General features: G+C 43.7%; 1 protein-coding gene across 1 annotated transcript in view; it reads right to left on the bottom strand.

Moving 5' to 3' along the window:
* Positions 1–21,755, bottom strand: part of LOC147125168 (ras-related protein Rab-38-like) — a 55,302-nt gene that overhangs the window by 7,584 nt on the left and 25,963 nt on the right. Inside the window, exon 2 of the mRNA XM_085998553.1 lies at positions 11,657–11,937. Coding sequence (XP_085854679.1) covers positions 11,657–11,937 — 281 coding nt within the window. The remainder of the gene's footprint in view (positions 1–11,656; positions 11,938–21,755) is intronic.

Here is a 21,755-nt window from a genome sequence, read left to right as displayed (position 1 = left end):
TTAGCCCAAGCCTTATGTCATCCAGGTCTTGTTGCATGCAGGCATGGTCTGCTTCATTGAGGAACTGTGATTAATTTTGCATATTCATATACACAAGTTACAAGCATTAATCAAGGTGTGTGATACAGCAACTACAAGTGGATGTGACAGGCAGAGAACTTTATCCTTTCTCTAGATCTCCTGAAAATGTTTTAACTAGAAATAAAAAGGGGGGGGGGGCGAGGACAGTATTAAACACACAATTCCATCACAACACAAACAAGGAGGTTTGCATCAAGACAGAATCCATATGGATTGCACCAAAGAACAGGAAGGGAAATGATCATTGAATGATTCTTGCTTGTGATGCACAGAGACCAATAGGTTTAGTCTGACAAGGTGAAAAAATATTAGGAGGGCTAAAATGGGAATATGAAAAAACTAGCAAATAATAGCAAGATCTTTTCTAAGCATATAAATTTATATTGTGAGGTAGGTTATTCCAAGATAGGGACACAGCAACTATGAGGGAACAATACATGTCCATGTGACCTGGAGGATAGTGTTACCACAAAATTGCTGCTTGTCCAAGTGGTAGAGGTCACAGGGGAAGGTGGTGCCAAAGTGCTGAGGGTGGATAGAGTCCAGTGGCAGGGGCCAACACGTCTTTCCTAGATTGTGTCAAGCTTCCCCCCCCCATTTAAATGCAAACACTGGTGTAGTGTATTGATTGAGAGAGTTTGACAGTCAATATGGTAATGTACATTGCATGATGGGAATTACCCAGGAAAACAGCAGCCAGCCATTTTACACAATAAAGGGAACATTGCAGTTATAAGCCTGTCTGCCTGATTCTATGCTTTAATGTGTTCATACAACATTGGCGACGAGGATAACGAACAAAATTATTTTAGATAGGTAGCTGCCCAAGTTTTAGTTAGCTAGGATGGAGAAGACCGGCATTCAAAATTTTGCATGCTTCGCCGAGCTAGCCACGTTGGGTCCAAGAAGGACGAGGTGGTGAACGTCTTGAGCTTTATGCCGATGGCAAAGGACTCATCAACAATACCTCTACAGGTGCCACAAAGCAAAGAGCAGAGCTCTACTTCTACACCTAGCAGGACCAGATGTCCAGGATATCTTGGACTCTACCGGACACAGGAGAGCCAGCAGACTACACAGCGGCAGTTAGTGCTTTGAATCACTACTTCGTGCCCCAGGTCAACGCAGCATTTGACAGACTTTTCATAAGTTGTCCCAGAAGACAGGCGAGACTAACAATTTACTACTCACTTGCGGCAGGCTGCTAAAGACTGGCTGGGGGGGGGGGGGGGGGGGGATGCAGATAATCAAATAAGAGACGCTATCCTGAGTAGGTGCACGTCAGCCTATGTGGAGGAAATTGCTAGAGGAAGGGCAAGGTCTAACGCTCGCCTGCACATTATAATTGGCCTCAATGTGAAAATGTCAAGGAGCAGATGTCAGCCATGTCATGTACAGAGAAGGCAGAGACAGATACTGTTCGTCCTGTTACACAGAAAAGAGGGTATTATGCGAAAAACTCGACAGAGAAACCAAAGGGAAATGGCGATAGGAACAAAAGGAAATGTTAGATGTGGACACAGACCACATGGGCAGAGATCCAAACTGCCCAGCATGCAGACAAATATAAGTGCGAGGGAAAGGATCATTTCTCCAAAGTATGCCGCACAAAGGGTACAAAGAAAAAAAGTGTGAACAATGTAGAGGAACAAAATGACTTTGCATTTGCTGTTACTGGAAATAACGTGACAGAGACTTACCTTGTGTGTGGGGGGGGGGGGGGGGGTAAACCCGAGAATGTTAATTGATTTGGGTGCAACTAGTAATGTGATAGATGAGAATACATGGGAAGGATTAAAGTCAGAACACATCAAGTGTCAGTCTCATGTCCCTAAGACAGAAAGTTATTCTCTTATGCTTCTAGCCAACCACTGTCAGTTAAAAGGTGTATTCACATGTGGGCTTACAATAGGTAAGAGAACTGAGCATGCGGAGTTCATTGTGGTTAAAGGCCATGGAGAGCCGTTGCTAGGAAGGGAGACATTTTTAAAACTCCCAGTTTCATGGCTAAGTGCAGATGTCTCAGCTGTGGTAGATGTAAGACAGCTACTAGAATAGCAGTATCCAAAGGGGTTCCAGGAGTAGGAAGGCTGAACACAAACCAGATCAGTTTGTATATCAACCCACAAGTGAAGCCTGTGGCCCAGCCACTCAGGTGTATACCAGTCAACTGTAAGGGGGGGGGGGGGGGGGGGGGGGGCGCAGTAGAAGCCAAAATAAAACAAATCGAGGGACATGATGGAACCTGTAACTGGTCCCACCCCATGGGTAAATCCTGTGGTTATTGTACCAAAAGCAGATAAGGATGTAAGGTTATGCCTAGACATGAGACAAGCAGACCAGGCAATATAGTGAGGGAACGATATCCAATCCCCACTGTTGGAGATACTCCAAGGTATGAACGGCTCGACAGTGTTTAGTAAGCTAGACCTGAAATGGGGTTATCACCAGCTAGAACTGATGCCCGAGTCATGAGAAATCACAATTTCGCAGTACATAACAGAGTATACAGGTACAAGAGGCTGATATTTGGTGTATCTTCACCTAGTGAGCAATATCAGCACGAGATAGCTAATGCCTTAGCTGGAAGAGAGGGTGTTGAAAACATCTCAGACAACATCATGCATGCACACGACCAGGCAACACACAACAGATGCCTGCATGCTGTCATGACCAGACTAATGGAAAGTGGACTGACACTAAACTCAGAAGTGCCAATTCAACATGGACCGATTGATTTTCGTGGGAATCCGGTTGTCTGAAAAGGGCATCAGACCAACAGCAGAGAGAGTGCGAGCGGTGGCAGAAGCTCAGGAACCAGAGAATGTTAGAGGTGAGGAGTTTCTTGGGACTTGTTGGGTACAGTAGCAGATTCATCCTGCAGTTTGCAACGCTATCAGAGCCACTGCGACACCCGACGAGAAAAGACATTTAAATTTGGATCACAACAGAGACAGTCAGTGCACTCAAGGAAGAGTTGGCTAGAGCCGGCACTTTAGCATATTTTGATAAGGACGCACCAACCAAGGTGATAGCAGATGCCAGTCCTGTAGGTTTAGGCGCAGTACTAGTTCAGGACCAACAGGGACAAGGTGCCAATATGCTATTTAAGTCATAGTTTAACAGACTGAGGAAATACTCAGAGGCCTTGGCTCTTGTATGGGCTTGAGAGGCTGCATCCATGTGTATGGCTGAAAATTTAACTTGGTAACTGACCATAAGCCATTACAAGTAATATATGGCCCACACTCTAAACCCTGTGCCCATAGAGAGAGATGAGTACTTAGATTACAGCCGTACGATTTAAAGGTGATACACATTCCAGGCAAGCAAAACATTGCAGACCCACTGTCAGGATTGCTGGGGGAGACAGCAAAACAGGAGACATTCTCATGGCTCAGATGAATATGTGAGATTTGTAGCCGTGAGTGTGACACCAAAAGCACTCACCACTAGAGTTGGAGGAAGCCTGCTACTGACCCAGAGCTGATTGAGGTACGGAAGGCAATCACAAACAGACATTGAGAACTGTAAAGCTTATGCAGCAATTGCAAATGAGCTGTGAGTAGTGAGGTACCTAGTTCTTCAGGAAACATGCATTGTGCTACCCAGTGTTACATGCACAAGCCCTGGTGTTAGCACATGAAGGACACTTGGGAATAGTTGGAACAAAGCAACATCTCAGAACCAAGGTTTGATGGCCTGGCATAGACAAGGCAGCTGAAAAACACTAAAGCGTGCCACAGCAGTCAGATAGTAGCCAGACCCGACCCACCTGAACCGTCGAGACCAACACCATTACCAGAGGACCCCTGGCAGAATGTAGCTATAGACTTACTGGGACCCTTGCCATCCAACCACTCCATTCTTGTGGTAGTTGATTATTAGAGTCACTATGAATACGACATCATGACCTCCACAACAGAGAAGGTTATTGATAGTTTAGAGTCAATCTTCAGCGGTCATGGTTTGCCAATCACCTGTAAATCTGATAATGGTCCCCAATTCAGATCTGAATTATTCAAAGAATACTGTGAAAACAACAGGATCAAATACCTGAAAACGACAGCAAAATGGGCTCAAGCTAACAGAGAAGTTGAGTGCCAGAATGCATCGCTGATAGAGAATCAGAATTGCTCAGTCAGAAGGACTAGATTGGAAACGTGAACTTAGAAAATGTGTGACTGTGTACAGCAGCATTGACCATGCCACGACAGGAAAGAGCCCGGCAGAGCTGCTCTTCAAACAGAAAATGAGGAAAGCTGCCAGACATGGAAGTACATGACCAGGACACAGAACAAAAAGGCAAGTCCAAACTGTACACAGATGAACAGCAGAGAACACAATACTCAGGTGGAAATTGGCAATACGGTGCTGGTACGGCAGGACAAATTCACCATTCCTTTTAATACCACACCCCACAAAGTTGAGTAAAACGGAGTCAAGTAGTAGACTCTCCAGACGGAGCACGCTACTCGAGAAACACTGAAGAAATACAGAACCAATGGACCAAAGGAGACACTCCATGAGCAGGAGAAAACACAAGGGACTGAGGACAGTATAGTAGACCCTGACAGGCAATACCCACTATAAAAAAAAAAGGGGCAGGCTTAGTGCTGCAGGCTGAGTGCAAGTCACATTGAGTTTAAGTAGAGTTTGGTAAGTGGCAGAGTTTGGGCAAGTGGGAGGTGAGGGGGTGCTTTTTGCTTCCCTCTCAGGCTAATCCAACACTGCGGAAGCGGAGCAGCGAGACAATTCAACCAGACAGGTCCCCTAGACAGCATTCACGAGGGAGGTTGGTGATCAGCTGGTTGGTAGGTCCTCTTCCATACCTTTAAGTTGGGAAGTCCTATTAGTGGTGTAATATTATCTATATCAGGGCAGAGGGTCTTCATAACTAATAAGAAATTTAATTACACAGATATGGGTGAACAGGTGATGTGTCACTGTTGCAAAATGTGGGAGCTGGTGGACCCCATTGAGGCTCACGGTGGTTACATTTGCAATAAGTGTTTGCTGCTAGAGGAACTCAAGCTCCATGTTAAAGAGCTTGAGACCGAGCTTCAGACACTGCGACACTCGGAGGGGGAGAAGTTCCTGGACTCCGTTTCAGGAGGTGGTCACACCTATGAAATTAATTACTGCAAATGTAGTCTGTGGTCAGGGACAGGACGCTGTGACTACGAGTGAGGAAGGTACAGGGATCCAGGATGTAGTGTTGAAGGAGCTGCAGCCCTTGCTCTTGTCAAGCAGGATCGAGGTTCTTAATCTGTGAGGGCAGGAGCAGGGACTACAGGGAGGATGAGCAACCTGGCCACAGCACTGTGGTACAGGGGGCCATTCAAGTGGAGGGAGTAAAAAGAAATGTTGTAGGGGATAGTATCATTAGGGGGATAGATAGGGTTCTCTGCAGTCAAGAGCGGGAGTCCCGAAGGCTGTGTTGCCTGCCTGGTGCCAGGGTTAAGGACATCTCTTCTGGGCTGGAAAGAAACTTGGAGGGGGAGGATCCAGTTGTCGTGGTCCATGTTGGTACAAACGACGTAGATAGGACAAGGAAGGTGGTTCTGTTAAAGGAGTACGAGCAGCTAGGGGTCAAATTAAAAAAAAACAAAAAAAAACACCTCAAGGGTAATAATCTCTGGATTATTACCTGAGCCACGAGCAAATTTGGCTAGGATAAATAAAATAAGTTAAATGCGTGGCTCAAAGACTGGCGTGGGAGAAATGGGTTTTGCTTCTTGGGACACTGGCACCAGTACTGGGACAGGAGAGAGCTGTTCCATTGGGACGGACTCCACTTAGCCAGTGCTGGGACTAGAGTCCTGGCGAATCATATAACTAGGGCTGTAGAGAGGGCTTTAAACTAATTAGTGGGGGGAGGTTTCTAGAGAGCAAATAACAGAAATGACAACAGAGAAGGTCATAGACTTAGGTAGCAGTGGGGGAGTTAAAAAACAGAACGTGTCAGGGACAGAAGGTATGGAGTAAAAGTAGTAAAAGGGGAAAAAAAAAAAAAAAACAGGAACCAAGTGTCACAAAACATATTTGAAAGTTCTTTATCTGAATGCACATAGCATTTGTAACAAAATGAATGAGTTAATAGCACAAATAACTACATACAGGTATGATCTTGTGGCCATTACAGAAACATGGCTGCAGGGTGACCATGACTGGGAATTAAACATACCAGGTTATTTAACAATCAGGGAGGACAGGCAGGAAGGGAGGGGAGGTGGGGTGGCTATGTTAATAAAGGAAGGAATCAGAGAAATGGATATTGGGCCAAAGGAGCAGAATAGTGAAACAGTTTGGGTAGAGATAAGGAATAAGGGGAAAAAACCACTAGTGGGTGTAGTCTATAGGCCTCTGAACAGTTGCAACTCTGTTGGACGGAGTATTAATCAGGAAATAGTTGAGGCTTGTAATAAGGGAACAGCTATAATTATGGGGGATTTCAACTATCATTAACTGGACAAATCAAATTGGTAGAGCAGCCTGGAGGATGAGTTCATTGAGTGTATTGGGGATGGGTTTCTTGAGCAGTATGTAACTGAACCGACCAGGGGGCAAGCAACCTTAGATCTGGTCCTGTGTAATGAGACAGGATTAATTAAAAATGTCCTAGTAAAGGATCCCATTGGAATGAGTGACCATAACATGGTTGAATTCCATATTCAAGTAGAGGGCGAGAAGGTTGGATCTCAAACAAGCATGCTGAGCTTGAATAAAAGGAGACTATGAAGGTATGAGAGTGGAATTGATTAGAGTGGACTGGGAAAAGAGATTAAAGGGTAAGACAGTACATTTAAGGAGTTATTTTAAAACTTCCAAAAAAAATATTCCACTGAGGAAAAAAAAGTGTAAAAGATAGCCATCCGTGGCTAAGTAATTAAGGATAGCATCTGACTAAAAACGAGGGCATATAAGGTAGCCAAATCTAGTGGGAGGATAGAAGATTGGGAAGTCTTTAAAAGACAGCAAAAAGTAACAAAGATTAAGAAAGGGAAGATAGATTATGAAAGTAAATTAGCAAAAAATATAAAGATAGCAAAAAAGTTTCTATAGTTATATAAAAAGAAAAAAAGGGTGGTTAAAGTAAATGTTGGTCCCTTAGGGGATGAGACCAGGAAATTAATGGTGGGAAACATGGAGATGGCAAAAACACTGAAGAATTATTTTGTATCAGTCTTTACAGTAGAGGACACTAAGAATATCCCAACACTGGACAAACAGGGGGCTCTAGGGGAAGAGGAGCTAAATACGATTAAAATCACTAAGGAAGTGGTACTTGGTAAAATAATGGGACTCAGCCGGATAAATCCCCTGCACCTGATGGCTTACATCCTAGGGTCTTGAGGGAAGTGGCGGTAGGGATTGTGGATGCATTGGTAATAATTTTCTAAAACTCCCTGGAATCAGCAAAGATCCCGGCAGATTGGAAAACTGCTAATGTAACACCCTTATTTAAAAAGGGTAGTAGGCAGAAGGCTGGAAACTATAGACCTGTTAGCCTAACATCTGTGGTTGGTAAAATGTTAGAGTCCATTATTAAGGAGACAGTAACAGGACATTTGGATAAACATAATTTATTAGGACAAACTCAGCATGGTTTCATGAAGGGGAAGTCATGTTTGACAAATTTGCTTGAGTTCTTTGAGGAAGTAACATACAGGGTGGATAAAGGAGAACCAGTGGACATAGTGCATTTAGACTTCCAAAAAGGCATTTGACAAGGTGCCACACAAGATTATTGCTCAAGATAAAAAAAAAACAGGATGGGGGTAATATTCTGGCGTGGGTGGAGGATTGGCTCTCTAGCAGAAAGCAGAGTTGGGATAAATGGTTCATTCTCAGACTGGCAATCAGTAACTAGTGGTGTTCCGCAGGGGTCAGTGCTGGGTCCCCAACTCTTTTTACAATCTATGAACGATTTGGAGGAGGGGACCGAGTGTAACCTATCAAAGTTTGCAGATGATACAAAGATGGGAGGGAAAGTAGTGAGTGAGGAGGACATAAAAAACCTGCAAAGTGACATAGACAGGCTAAGTAAGTGGGCAGAGATTTGGCAGATGGAATACAATACTGGAAAGTGTGAGGTTATGCACTTTGGCAGGAAAAATCGTGGAGCAAGTTATTATCTTAATGGCAAGAAACTGGAAAGTACTGTAGTACAAAGGGATCTGGGGGTCCTGGTGCACGAAACTCAAAAAAGGTTAGTATGCAGGTGCAGCAAGTGATCAAGAAGGCCAATGGAATGTTGGCTTTTATTGCTGGGGGATAGAATATAAAAACAGGGAGGTATTGCTGCAGTTGTACAAGGTATTGGTGAGACCACACCTGGAATACTGCATACAGTTTTGGTGTCCATACTTAAGAAAAGACATACTTGGTCTCGAGTCAGTACAAAGAAGGTTCACTAGGTTAATCTCGGGGATGAGGGGGTGGTCATATGAGGAGAGGTTGAGTAGATTGGGACTCTACTCATTGGAGTTCAGAAGAATGAGAGGCGATCTTATTGAAACATATAAGATTGTGAAGGGGCTTGATCGGGTGGATGCGGTGAGGATGTTCCCAATGATGGGTGAAACTAGAACTAGGGGGCATAATCTTAGAATAAGGAGCTGCTCTTTCAAAACTGAGATGAGGAGAAACTTCTTCACTCAGAGGGTGGTAGGTTTGTGGAATTTGCTGCCCCAGAAAGCTACATCATTAAATAAATTTAAAACAGAAAGAGATAGTTTCCTAGAAGTAAAGGGAATTAAGGGTTATGGGGAGCAGGCAGGAAATTGGACATGAGTCTAGGTTCAGAATGGTCATGGCCCTGTGGGTAGTGGAGCAGGCCCAGGGGCCGTGTAGCCTGGTTCTGCTCCTACTTCTTGTGTTCTAATTCTGTTAGATTTCAGGAGATGGTTTTATTCCGGTTCCTGGCTGGGGTGGAGATCGCCTTTACAGAAGGTAAGTACTGTAGAAAATATAGGGACAGAGTGATCTCCTGGAAGAGTTTCGATCGCCTAGATGGGTCGGAGGGGAATTTCCCAGATTTTTCTCCCAAATTGGCCATTGGTTTTTTAAAATCTGGTTTTGCCTCTCCCAGGAGATCACATGGGTTCGTGTGGATGGAGTGATAGAAGATTTGAGGTTAGGATCAGATCAGCCATGATCTTATTGAATGGTGGAGCAGGCTCGAGGGGCCGATCGGCCTACTCCTGCTCCTATTTCTTATGTTTTTATGACACCAATGACACAGGCAATACCCACTGACACCAACATGTCAGACATACCCAATACAGCCAGACCTCAGGGTTAAAAGAGAACCCCAAAGACTGTCTGATTATGTCACAACATAAACTGAGAACTGCATGGGTGATGTTAAATGTTTAAACCTGGGAATTTAGTTGCATGTAAGACACAAGTTTGTAAAAAGTTTATAAACCAAATAAAAGTTATGCAGTGTTACTGTAAGCAACTGTTGGTAAACTGCAAGTTTGTTTCCAAGGAAAAGGGGGATATCGTGTATTGATTACCGTATTGACTAGTGTCAAACTCTGCATTGCATTATGGGAATTACCCAGGAAAATGGCAGCCAGCCATTTTACACAATAAAGTGAACATCACAGTTATAAGCCTGTCTGCCTGATTCTATGCTTTAATGCGTTCATACAACTGGCTCTAGTTCAGAATCCAGGTTTAAGAGAACTATTATAAATCATGTCAAATGAGATGGGGATGCTGCAGCTACTGACCAGAGGGGCTTCAGCTTGAATGGCATACATTGGTGGGTGAGAAATTGTAGGTGTGGAGGGGTCCTAAATGTTTAGTGTCCAAGGCCTCAAGAATTTTTAATCCCGCTCTGGTCAGTGCTGAATTAGATGATCAGACATGTGAATTTAAAAATATAATTTCACTCATTTTTCCCTGGGGTGGGTTGAGAAGGAAAGTCCTAGTTGAAAATATTTGGCTTTAAATCTCTGGATTTAGAACTTGATTTTGTCCAATAGATTGTAGTGTTTGGCCTAAAGGTGATTGTACAACTAACAAAGTCACAGCTGGGGAAGATCTCTACACTGGCTGCAACATGCTCCAGCTTTCTGGAAACTATTAGGAGAGGTACGTCTGTTTAAAAAAGATTTAAAATATTTTTCAAAACACAAAGCACCATCTCCACCCTACAGGAGACTCGATGCTTATAGAATACTCCTTGTGGGAATCAGCAAGACAAAAGCTATGCGAGCCCAGAGACAAAATGGCAACTTCAAAAGTGCCCTTTTTACAAAGATAATCATCTTTCTCAGCCCATTTACTCAAGAAGTCATCCCTTCTCCAAGGGTAGCAATTTTCTTAATGAAAAACCTGTGTGGAAGTTTAGAACCACAGGCTGAAGGAGGGGAAAAAAAAAAAAAAAAAAAAAAAAAAGTCAAGATTGGGTTTTTAAATATGGTGCGTTGGAGTGGACCAGAAGCTTGTTTGTTTGAATGAGGGAATGGAGAGCTAGATAACGAGTTCCACAGTTTTGAAGTCCTAGGAAAGGAGTTAGAAGTAAGAGAAGAGTTAGATTCTCACCACCCCCCACCCCACCCCACCCAATTAAGGATTGTGGATTATTGCAGTACAGCTCCCACTATTGATTAGACCAACTCTTGCCTTTGCTTGAGGAAGGTGCCAGGGGAAGTTCAACTCCAGGTACAGCAGCTCTCATTGGAGGAACACCATGCTCAATAAAGAAAACATTAACCAAGTGAGCTCATTTTAGGAGCACTCGAGAGCAGCTCAGGCATTATCCCAGTCTAGACCGGCATCTAACTAGACCGGCATCTAACTTGATCTCAGGCTATTCAGTCAAGTGTTTACTTTGGTTTATTGATTCTATTGACAGTTACTGGGGATAAGGCTCAGTATTGTTTGCAATTTTCCTGAGATTAGATATTCACACATCTACATTGATTAGCCTCCTGATTCAAAGATGCTTCCCTCAATTAAAAAAGTCAACTAGTAAATTTAGAGATCCAACACAAAGCTAATGGGCAACCTCAGACTACCAATGCTGCTAATACAGTATTGGTATGCTTTCAGGAAGTAAAAAAAAATACAATCTAGCCACACTGTTCCAAATTCAACATCAGGTTCTTTTTCTACTTCCCAGCATTTCTCATTTGCTACAATAACTCCTCTCCGTGCACTCCCAGGTCAGTTGCAGTACTAGATAGAAGCAAAGTAAAGCTCCCTCCACACTACCCATGTACTGTGCTTCAACACCTTCCCAAAACCAACAGCAACTCCATACAGCCTAGTATGGCACTTCCATTTCTCATACTAGCCAGCTGTGTGGTACGCAAGTAAAATCAGTTAGTGCCATATTAGGCAAGGTTGCAATGTAGGCACATGTCCACTAGGAAGGAGAGTCTGCCTAAACTCATTGCACAAGAAATTTTTATAGCCATAGACTATCACATTCTGGTTAAACTTGAACTCAGTTCCCAGTGGTTAACAGACTAGGTTTTAACCCAACTATTAAGCGACCACCACTTGCACACAACACCCCCCCCCCCCCCCCCCCCCCCCTCAAAACAAATCTTACTTTTGCTGATGTCTCAAACCAGGCAATGAAGCCATTCTCTTTGCAGAATTGATCCAGCTTGGGCGGAGTGTTGGTCAGTCCATCCTTGGTCTGGTCACATTTATTTGCCAATAAAATTGCAGGCACTGGATTGCCATTCTGCAGCCTCACTTTAGTGTCGAGATCATTCTTCCATTTTGAAACCGCTTCAAATGTTGATGCCCTGGATACATCAAAGACTATAAATGCTCCCACTGCCTCCCGGTAGTACACTCTAGTCATGTTACCAAACCGCTCCTGCCCTGGAAACAAAGAGAGTCAAGTTTTAAAGAATTGTATTTTACCACCACCCCCACTAAAAAAATTTAAATTGTGCACACAACAAACTAACCCTTCAGCTTTGGGAACAGATTTTGAATCCACCCCAACAGATCAATTACAATCTTTTGCTTTAATGGGGACAAAGACAAGTCATGTGGGCGATTGAACAGTCATACATGCATTGGGGAAAGCAAAAAAAAAGGCAGGATGAGCAATCACTTGAACTAAGGTTGCAGTGTGGCATACAGGAGTTGAATATGCAGAGCAAAAATGCTACAATGCAAGGTCCAACCCACAATTCTGCACATTAGCAGCCAGTTTCAGCAACATCACCACAAGGAGGGCAGGACAGTCACCTGGTGTCATGGCACCCTTCTAAGCAACTAGTAGCACCAGCAGCCAAGGCTAGGCAAAGCACTGACTCCAACCCTCAAATACAAGCACTTAATTTCACTTCAAAATATTTAATACTTGGGACCATCCCCCCCCCCCCAAACTGTGCATAACATTGAACAGATGGGAACACATGCAAGTCTCAAGCAGCCATGGTTCTTGCTGCAAGTGGACATGTAGACATTGGGAGACAATGACAGGATCAGTCTTTGCTACAATTTTCCCCAACCAAGGGAAATAGAGGCAGAAAAGCCTGTAGAATCATCTGGAACAGCAAGGTGGTGTGCAAGAAACTCTCATTTATTAGAGTGGCAAGTATTGCAGAGGACAGCAATTCACCACCAACTGTGGACAATACTCCAGACCCCCACCCCCAGTCAGGCTCAGAAACATTGCCCAGCCTGCTAGCTCTACTGCTGATGTTAGTCCAGGTCTTCCACATTGGAGTCAATAATACCTCCCAGCCAGCATACAAAATGTACATTTGTCATTTAGAACATGGCATTGAAACTTTATTGCATCTGAACTGGGTACAAATGCAACAGTCATTAGATAATCAAGCAATACAGTGCACAGCAGTTTCATTTTGCAGATGAGCAAAAGCATTGTACGCATCACTCTTTGCCCAGTGAGTAGCAAGATTGGTGTTACGCCAGGAGTTTGCAGACATGCAATACATTCACCAATGGGCTTTAATATAAAATTGCACAACTCCCATTTTTCATGGATCCCCAAAAAAATTGGGGGGCAGGGGCAGAAATAGCAGTTGGAAAGTCATGGATCTCACTGCAGAGCAGCACTCCAATCAAGTTCCTGAATTTCAGTCTAGATTCTGGAGAGCCAGACAGAGAGGAGGGGGGGGGGGGGGGTTCCAAGCATCATCTAAATCCTCAAAAATATCAGTAGCCTTCAGAGTTACAGGACAGATAAAGCAGCATTTGTTGCAAGTTGGTTGTTGCCCTTTTAAGCAGTTCACAGAAATCTGAAGCAACCTGGTTGTCCGCCAGTGAAACAAGTCAGTCGGCAGTGTCCTCATCATAGAATCTCAGATCATGGGACAGATCTAAAAGAAGATTAACTGAATTCTACTTGATAGAACACAAGGCATGCTATAAGGCAGCAACACAGTAAAATACTGCAAGCCAGAGTCAGAAATGGCTGCCCTAGACAAGCCAAAGGAAAAAAACCTCCTAGATTAAAGCTACAAATTCCTCTTCATAGAAACCCACATCACTACTCCAGACAAAAGCTATCAATAGCCTTTTTTTTTAAATAAAGCTGCCAACCCAAAAACTTACAACTAAAACAGCCCAGAATATAGTTCAATGACCAGAGCCATAGTTCCAAGATGACAAGAGATTAAATTCGGTTTTTATTACCTGGAATTGTAGGATATCTTGGAGTGGGGAAAAAGAAATTTAACAAAATAACCTTTTGCAGTTCGGTTTTACAAAGCCCCTTTGGGATCGAAGCTCATCACATGTTTGAAAACAGAATGCAATGGAAGAGAAGCTTGTTACAAGTGAAGCTACACATATTCAACATCCCCTCACTTGCATGTTAGAGGAAAAAACCAAGTACTTTAGAAATTCTTCAAAGGGGGGGGGGGGGGAAAACCATGAATGAAGGGGGCAACATTTATTTTGTAAAATGGAGGGGGGGGGGGGGGGGGAAAAAAAGAGATGAGCAAAGAAAAATTGCTCCCCATGGCAATCAATTCAAGTTTCTGGTACTTTTGTCAGCATTTCTAAACTGAAAAATTCACTCTGGAGTGAGTTTATTCTGAAATAAAAAAAGCAAATTACAAGTTATATGGCAAGTATAAAGCACAGCAGGCCTACTTGTACAAGTATAGCATAACTGGCTGATGTAATGTAAACAATTGGCCTTGGACCTTGCACACATGCTGAAGAAAATCCTTGTTCTATGCTGATCCCTGTTGAGCCAAGGCAAAAAAAAGTTTGAATACATGCAAAAAATGTTCATCTCATGCAGCTTATTTCACCCCACCCCCATGCTGGAACCAACATACATATCCTGGGGGAAAAGAGAATTTTAGCTAGTCTTGTTTCCAGGTTCATGAAAGCCACTAAAAACCAGGAGGGTTCCCCCCCCCCCCACTAATGATCTCAAAGCAACAGACATACCCCTATATTTCCCCTCATGAGCGTAAACCATTAACTCAATCTTGCATTGGTTCAGGATTGAATGTCAATTGCTGTTGATATGCATCTCAGTTTGAGGCAAAAAAGGAAGCATTATTGTCCATGTTGCTGGTTTAGATATAGGGTTAAACCGAATTAAAATTAAATTAGGTCAGTCAGTCAGTGTCTCTGGCCTGATGAAATATATCAGCAGATACTTGTATAGAAACAGAGATAGGAGTAGGCCATTTAATGAGATCATGGCTGATCATCCAAATTCAGTACCCTGTCCCTGCATTCTCCATATCCCTTTAGCCTCAAGAAATATATCCAACTCCTTGAATATATTTAATGAATTGGCCTCAACTGCCCTGTGTGGCAGAGAATTCCACAGGTTCACCACTCTGGGTGAAGAAATTCATCAGTCCTAAATGGCTTACCCCTTATCCTTAGATGGTGACCCTTGGTTCTGGGTTCCCCTGCCATCAGGAACATCCTTCCTGCATCTAGTCCTGTTAGAATTTTATAAGTATACACAAGAAAGGCCTAGATGTGCAAAAAGTTTATTGCTAGATTGCCATCATTGTTCTTAGATGAGAACCTCAGCTCACTGAAAAAATTTTGTTCCTAGGAATAAAAAGTATATCTATTCAGATATACTGGATCTAAAACCTGCTGCCAAACAGACGGTTTTAATTTCTTTGCTTCAGGGCAACTGGTAAAACTGAATTTTGTGAAGATTGACTGAAATAGAGGAAAAAGTTGCAGAAAGTTGGCAGGGAACCTCACTAAATGTTAGTCAGCAACTTTGCTTCAGGTCCCATTTTACTTTGTGTTTCAGCGTGGTGTACAGGAATAGCTTATTTTCTAAATATGGGAGGAGAAAGTTTATTTATCCAGCAGCCTACAGCTGAAGCAATGGTCTGCTAGAGTGCATTTTCCAAAGTCTATAGTTTCTGAAGTCACAATCACATGCAATACATTTTTGCAGAGCACCCCTTTGTCATTATATCCCATGTTTCTTGAAGAAACAATTTTTGCACAACTAATTTTAGTGTAGATATAGCTGTTTACAGACTTCAGCATTTAGTCACTTTAGCTGTTTCAATTCTGCTCCCTTACACTTCTGGGTTTAATGTTAAGTCCAATTCTAACTCATGGCTGGGAAATTCTTTGGATCTGTTCCCACTTTGCTGCCAGCAAAGTAACAGAAAAGTGTGCGTTTCCACCACATTCCTGGTTAAAGAAAGTGAGTGAAGTGCAAGCAGATCAGAGGAATTTTCCTAAAGAACAGAAACAAATAGCCAACACATTACCTTGGTTTATAAAGCCAGGACACAAATACTTAGCCCAGATCACTGCTCCAATTTCCTGCACAGAACAAAGCAGGAACAGGTTTCAAAGTACTCTGGTCCAGCCCAGAATATAATGCTCCACTTGCTGTGCTGAATGGCTATAAATCTTTTGTAAAGCAGATGCAGGATTAGATGGGGTTGGGGGGGGGGGGGGGGGGGGGGGGAAATTAAGTCAGTGAACATCAGGGTCAAGAACCACCTAGGAGGCTGGTATTCCAGACTGCAATTGTGGAATTTTCTCTTTTAATCCATGAAGGTGGGATTCTGATGAGCTTGGCAACTGAGGAATCTTTCCAATAGTGGAAACAGATGAAGTCTTGACAGGTCACTCATAGCTCAAGAACACAAGGAAAGGGATCTCAAAATATGGGGTAACTAGTGGGATTAAGATGGTGGGTGCCCCCCAAGCACTTAATTATGGCTTTGGACAGCACACAAAAAAAACACAAGGGTCATCTGTTCCAATTGTTGAATTATCATCTGGGCACCCTGGTGGATGCCAGCTTTAGCCTGGATACAACTCAGGATCATAGTGACAAGAGGCAAATGGCACCTTTGGTCTTTCTGCCAATGTTTTATTGGAAGTTAAGTTTGCAACATCCAGCAAAGGTTTAAAATGGTTTGGTTAATTGAACAGAAGTACTTCTCTGGCCTGATTGCAAGATCCACAAACACGAGTTATTGCATTGTTGATTACAGTACATACATGCCTGCTGTGCTGGTACAAAGTTGGTGAAAAATAAGTTAGTCTGGAAGGTTACAGTATATGCCAAATGTGCACCAGTTGCCCAGGTCACTAATTTTTCCTTCCTTCTCCCACCCCCTCCACTTTATACAAAAAAGTTGCACCTTTACCAACATCCCTTTAGTTTTACCCCAAAACATACAAGTGATATAATGGCAAGACTAATAGTGCTCACTGTTAAGTGCAAATGCTACAGCAGATTCAAGTGAGGGCAGATGCAGTTAAATGTGGAAAGTTGCTGTTGGAGATGCATTGATCTGCCGTTAGCTTCATGAAGTGGAATCTCACTGGATACACAGCTGCTTGCCCTGTTCACTCAGATCCTGTAGAAGGTGCTGTGCTGTTTCTATTGCACACTTCAGGGCAAAAGTAGACATTAAACAGGCAAGGTGAAGTCCAACTAACAGCAGGGATCATTTGTTGACTAGTTACAGGAATTTTTGGGGATACCTGCAGTTTGTTACAACAACCAGCTCATGTCCCATTGCATGCTCATTAGAACCACTTGTTTTCCACACAGGTTATAAGGCTATTGTTTCAAATTTTAAAAAAAAGTGATCCAAAAATACAAGTCCAGGAATCCTATGCAATAAAATTTGAATTCAACTTACTCCGCCACAGCCATTTTAAATGGTTGAAAGGTTTCTAGGTTGGCAATGTTCCCATTAAGCTACACAGCTGGCAGTGGTCTGGAGGTCCCATGCACCCAACTGCACACGCACAGAATTTTGAATGGGCTGCATGCCCCAAAAACATTGGTTGGCATGTATTCATCCCATAGAGTTCTTTAGTACTGCACCCAAACCACAGGTGATACATATGCATTATAAAAGATCATGGGTTATTGTTAAATTAGGGATCAATAGTAAATTGCCCGGCTAAGTCTAGGACTAGCATTATGAAATACATTACGATGAATATATTAACCAGTTTTAGAATGCAGTGGCATGTTAAAAAATTTAACACTGGTCATTGACAAAGAACCTCTTCCTGGTCTGTAGGCACTAGTCAGCAGATAAGGTGCAATAGTTGGACCATGAGTCAGTACATCTGCCAGGCAGGTTGCACAGCACTGCTTCATAATCCTTACCCTACATTTGTACTGTACTGTGTAGAAAGTGAACAGGAAATTGGGACACCCAATGCTGATGCTTAGATACACATTCTGCAGATGCTGGTCACCACTTGCAATTTCCAGCCTAGAGTAAAACTAGCTCACTATTGCATCTGTCCTTTTCCCACAGCTGCCCCAAAGGTAGCAGAGCAAATACTTGCTTTGCAGGTAGGGGAATTGAGTTTCAGGTGGTGCATCAATATTGTTACACTAAAGACTTGAGTTTTGATGAAAGGTACTAAATATTTCAAACATTTTCTGTTTTTCAAACCTTAATAACAGAAGGGGTGATATTAGCAATAGTGGACAAACATTTGATAGGTTGGTCACATTTCAGGATTGTGACCATTTCCCCCCACAGAATGGATTTGAGAATTCACTTTTAATGCTGATTTTTTTTAAGCAATATGCATACTAAAGTTTGCCCAGAATAAAATTAATATGCTAAAATAGAAGTTGTTCTCTTCCTACCACCCAAGAAACTAAAATGATTCATTAGCTTGACTGAGTAATCAAAGCACCTCCCACCCAGTGTTGGGACACAAGCGCAAAATCAGAATGCAAAAGTTAATTAGCTCAAGTCATGCAAGATGAGTCAATTAAGTGAGGTAGTGTAGACTGTATGGGGGGAGAAATTCAGTTGCTTTGCGCTAACAGGGCACAAAGCAACTAGCACCCAGGCGCGGTGCCACCAATGCCTCCTGCAAAATTCAGCAGGTGGCTAGCGGCAGCAGTAAGTTAAAGCCCCACTGCTGGCGATGAAGTCAGCCATGCGCAGCACCCTGCTCGCAATCTTCAGTAGCGCTCAGACTTACTGCCAGACACTGTCCAATGGGGTCAGGTGGGCCTATCTGCAGCAGTGCTAATTAAAGGGAGTGGTGCTGGGTGGCCATTTTTGTTGCTGGCCACCTGCCAGCACTTGCCCTCACTGCCATCCCCAGCCTCCTGCACTCCATGAGCCCAGAAACTCGAGTGGCAGGCTCTTGCCAGCACGCCAATCCCTGGTGGCCCAGCTGGGTCCTGGGTCGCACTGCATAAAGCCCCTCCCCTTTGGGGGAGGGGGGGGGGGGGTGGAAGGCCTGCAGTGCTGCAGCACGTAGCGCCACGATATTCCCTCACAGCACCCAAAGAGGGAGGTGGGGCGCTACCACTCAATTTTGGCCGCAGGGTGCCAATTTTCTCAGGGTGCTAAAAGTAGCACCGGCGAAGTTAGCGACCCAATGGGGGCACAACTCAATTTTTCCCCCTATTAGTTTTATTATGCAAAGGGAAGTTGCACTAATGTAACTAAGCGAATCCAATTATAACTACTGCTCTGTACATTTACCTTGCTGTGGAATAAGGCAGCTTAACTATTTGAACCAAGTCTCCTCTATTACCACTCAGTTCACCATCTGAGATTGAAGTATATGTGCAAAAGACATGGTATCCAGTTCAGCTCGCAGGAGGGAAGGGGGTGTTCATAGTCACTATTACAGATAGAGATTAAACGCTCAAAAAGTTCAGAATGCTCAGATGCCACTGAACCCAAGACAGACCCAAATTTATAAACTGTATGCTATAGGATTTTATGATGCCAGTATTTTAAAAACTGACATGAACATAGGATATACAGCACAAAAACAGGCCATTCGACTCAACTAGTCCATACCTGCATTTATGCTCCACTCAAGCCACCTCCAGTCTTTCCATCAGCATAACCCTCTATACCCTGCTCCCTCATATGCTTAACTAACCACCCCTTAAATGCATCTATACCATTTGCCTCAACCACTTCGTGGTAGCAAGTGCCACAATCTCACCATTCTGGGTAAAGTAGTATCTTCTGAATTCCCTATTGGATTTCTTGGTGACTATCTTAAGAACACAAGAATTAAGAGTAGGCCATACGGCCCTTTGAGCCTGCTCCGCCAGTCAATAAGATCACAGCTGATCATTGACCTCAACTCCACTTTCCTGCCCAATCTCCATATCCCTGGATTCCCCTAGAGTCCAAAAATCAATCTCAGCCTTGAATATACTCAATCTATAGCCTTCTGGGGCAGAGAATTCCAAAGATTCACAACCCTTTCAGTGAAGAAATTCCTTCTCATCTCAGTCTTATCCTGAAGATTGCCCCCTAGTTCTAGACACTCCAGCCAGGGGAAAACCTCAGCATCTACCCAGTCAATCCACTTCAAAATCTTGTATATTTCAATGAGATCACCTCTCATTCTTCTAAACGAGTGTATAGGCCTATGCTACACAATTGCACCTCATAGGATAGCCCTCATCCCAGGAAGCAATCTAGTGAACCTTCATTACACCGCCTCCAAGGCAAGTGTATCCTTCCTTAGATAAAGAGACCAAAACTCTGTAGTACTCCAGGTGTGGTCTCACCAAGGCCCTGTACAATTGTAGCAAGACTTCCTTACTCTTGTACTCCAACCCCCTTGCAATAAAGGCCAACAAGCCATTTGCCTTCCTTATTGCTTGGTGTACTTGCATGCTAGCTTTGTTTCTTGCACAAGGACACCCACATCTCACCAGCTCCTATTCTCTACTGCTAACCGTCTTCTTAAACCCCTCTCTCCTTTCTCCTCCACCCTCACCTCAGGATTACAAATATGAGGAGCTCATGGACTTCTGTCTCCAAGATTGAGACCATCCGTTCAGCTGCCTCTGCCACTTCCCTTCTTTCCCCTAGCCCACTGGGCCAAACTTCGAGATTTCCTCCCTGCCCTAACATTCTTTCTCCAGTTTCTCTCCAATCTCCCCTCATGACATCTCTGCACTCATCTTGTCCACAAGACCATCTACTGCTCCCTCGACCCTATTCCCACCAAACTGCTGACCACCCAACTCACTTTTCTGGCTTCCATGTTAGCGGTTCTCTTGCTTCAGGTACAGTCCCCCTCAAATCTGCCATCACCCCTCCTTTTATAAAAAAAAAAAAAAACCTTGATCCCTCTGTCCTTGCAAACGATCACCCCATCTCAAACTTCCCTTTCCTCAAGTCCTTGAATGTGTTGTTGCCTCCCAAAAATCAATGCCCATCTTTCCCTCAATGCCATTGTTTGAATCCCTCCAATCAGGTTTCAGAGCTTGCCACAGTACCGAAATGGCTCAGTCACAAATGACATCCTGTGACTGTAACAAAGGTAAACTATCCCTCATCCTTCTTGACGTGTCTGCAGCCTTTGACAGTTGACCACTCCATCCTTCAATGCCTCTCCACCATCATCCAGCTGGGTGGGACTGCACTCTCCAGATTCCATTCTTATCTATCCAATTGTAGCCACAGAATCACCTGCTTCTCTTCCCACTCCCGCATTGTTACCTCTGGTGTCCCCCAAGGATCTATCCTTGGACCCCTCCTGTTTCGCATCTACATGTTGCCCCTTGGCCACATCATCCGAAAACACCACATCAGTTTCCACATGTACACAGACAACACCCAGCTCTACCAGACTATCTTCTCTACTAGTCCACGGTCTCTAAATTGTCAGACTGATTGTCCGACAGTTCTGGATGAGCAAAAATTCTCTAATTAAATATTGGGAAAACTGAAGCAATCGTTTTTGGTCCCTGCTAAAAACTGTTCCCTAGCCACTGACTCCATCCCTCTCCATCTGAGGGGTTGAGCCACACAGTTCACCACCTTGGTGTCATATTTGACCCTGAAATGACCTTCCGACCACATATCCACAGCATAACAAAGACTGCCTACTTCCACCTTTAACATAGTCAGTCTCCGCCCTTGCCTCAGCTCATCCGCTGCTGAAACCCTCATCCATGCCTTTGTTACCTCTAGACTTCACTATTCAACACTCCTGGCTGGCCTCCCACATTCTACCCTACATAAACTAGGTCACCTAAAACTTGGTTGCCCGTGTCCTAACTCACACCAAGTCATGTTCGCCCATCGTACGCGATGACCTACATTGGGTCCCGGTTAATCAAAGCCTCAATTTCAAAATTCTCATCCTGGTTTTCAAATCCCTCCATGGCCTCGCCCCTTCCCATCTCCAAGCACCTTCAGCCCCTCTAATTCTGCACTCCAACATCC

Source organism: Somniosus microcephalus, chromosome 1 (genome assembly GCF_052327205.1).
Source record: "Somniosus microcephalus isolate GS21.2 chromosome 1, FLI_Smic_1.0, whole genome shotgun sequence".
Lineage (NCBI taxonomy): Eukaryota > Metazoa > Chordata > Chondrichthyes > Squaliformes > Somniosidae > Somniosus > Somniosus microcephalus.
Note: the sequence above shows the minus strand (reverse complement) of the source record. Positions and strands in the feature narration are given on the sequence as shown.